At 44.4% G+C, this 1761-nt stretch overlaps 1 protein-coding gene across 1 annotated transcript; it reads right to left on the bottom strand.

Moving 5' to 3' along the window:
• Positions 1-1047: 1047 nt before the first annotated feature.
• LOC143628491 (uncharacterized) lies at positions 1048-1410 on the bottom strand. The gene has a single exon (XM_077098075.1). The coding sequence runs from the start codon at positions 1408-1410 to the stop codon at positions 1048-1050; it is 363 nt and encodes a 120-aa protein (XP_076954190.1).
• Positions 1411-1761: the final 351 nt, after the last annotated feature.

Below are 1761 nucleotides of genomic sequence, written 5' to 3'. Positions count from 1 at the left end.
TAATAAAGAATTACATCATTCCTGGTATTCGAGCATATGAATCCCATCTGGAACGCGGACCAGAACATGTATTTTTCATAAAACTAGAAAGTGAGATTAATAGACTTTTATAAAAAAAGGCATAAGCCGAACGAAGTTACAAGAAATTACATGTCCTTTGCAAATCTATTAGGCACGCATGCCAAAAATAAAAAGTAAATAACATATGTTTTTAGATGTAACACTTCTTTAACTGTGCCACACTCAATATTCTAGGGACCTCAGTCCCGTCTAACTTCTCTAACTTGTAAGCACCCTTGGATAACACTTGTTTAACCATGTAAGGGCCTTCCAAAGTTGGAGCCAACTTGCCCGGGGGCTCTTGGCTGGAAGCTTCGTTACTGTGGAAGACAAAGTCTCCCGCATCAAATGTGCAGTTTTGGACCCCGCGAGTCATAATATTTCTGCAGTTGGCGTTTATAGTTGTGTTCGCGGATCGATGCCAATTCCCTCCTTTCTTCAAGGAGGTTGAGGTTCATCCGCAACTCTTTGTCGTTATCATCGATTATCAAAGTACGTGCGGATGGAACCCCGATCTCAGCCGAGATCATAGCTTCGGCGCCATAGGTTAAACTGAACGACATTTTAGAATTTCTTGAATTCTTCTGGGTGCGAAAAGGCCCAGAGTACATGGGGCAATTCGTCGACCCAGTCTGTTCGTTTAGTACCTAACCTTGCTTTAATCCCCTTTTTGATTGTCCGGTTGGTTCGTTCGACCTGATGAGCTACAGATGCGGAAATCTGAGTAACATGAAGTTCCTTTAACCATTCTTGTAACCCGCTATCCGCAAATTGAGTCCCATTGTCACTTACAAGTTCCAGTGGAAGACCAAAGCGGCAAATTATGAATGACCAAAGGAATTTCTTGACACTTGATGCCGTAATGGATGCGATTGGTTTGGCTTCCACCCACTTGGTGAAGTAATCAATGGCCACGATTAGAAATTTGACACGTCCCGGGGCTTCAGGGAAAGGTCCCATGATGTCAATAGCCCATTTTTTGAACGGCTAAGCAGAAGTAACTGGAACAAGTTCATTCTTCGGTCGCAATGTGTTGGGAGCATGACGCTGACAAGAATCACATTTCTTGACTTCCTGTACAACATCTAAATGCATCCCCGACCAGTAATATCCAGCATTCATAAGCTTTGCTATGACCATTCTTGGGCCCGCGTGAAGGCCGCAAATGCCTTCATGAACTTCTCTAATCATGTAGTTCGCATCCTCGACGTCCACACATCTCAGGAGTGGGCCGAGGAAGGATTGTCTATACAAGACGTCATCTTGCATTTGGTAGTTCAAAGCTTTGTGCCTTACCTTTCGAGCCGTGACCTTTTTTTCTGGCAGAACTCCTGATGACAAGTAGGCCATGATTGGTGTCATCCAGGATTCTATGCCAGTCTGGATTACTAGGACTTGATTCTGCGGGATGGATGGGCTATCCAAGACTTCAACACGAACGTCCTTAGCAAAGTGCTCGAAGTTTGTTGAAGCCAATTTGCTAAGGGCGTCCGCTGACTTGTTCCCACTTCTCTTTATATGAATAACTTTGCATGAAGAGAATTGGAGGATCAAGTCCTTCGCTTGTGACAAGCTTCATATTCCGCCTCATTGTTAGGAATCTTGAAGTCTAACTTGATGGCGTAAGTAAACTCATGACCTTCGGGATTGACTAGCCTGAGGCCTACGCCAGATCCCTCACTACTGGATGCTCCATCCGTG

Source organism: Bidens hawaiensis, unplaced genomic scaffold, assembly GCF_021521415.1.
Source record: "Bidens hawaiensis isolate Kalapana, Puna unplaced genomic scaffold, B.hawaiensis_p1.1 tig00005006_1, whole genome shotgun sequence".
Classification (NCBI taxonomy): Eukaryota; Viridiplantae; Streptophyta; class Magnoliopsida; order Asterales; family Asteraceae; genus Bidens; species Bidens hawaiensis.
Note: the sequence above shows the minus strand (reverse complement) of the source record. Positions and strands in the feature narration are given on the sequence as shown.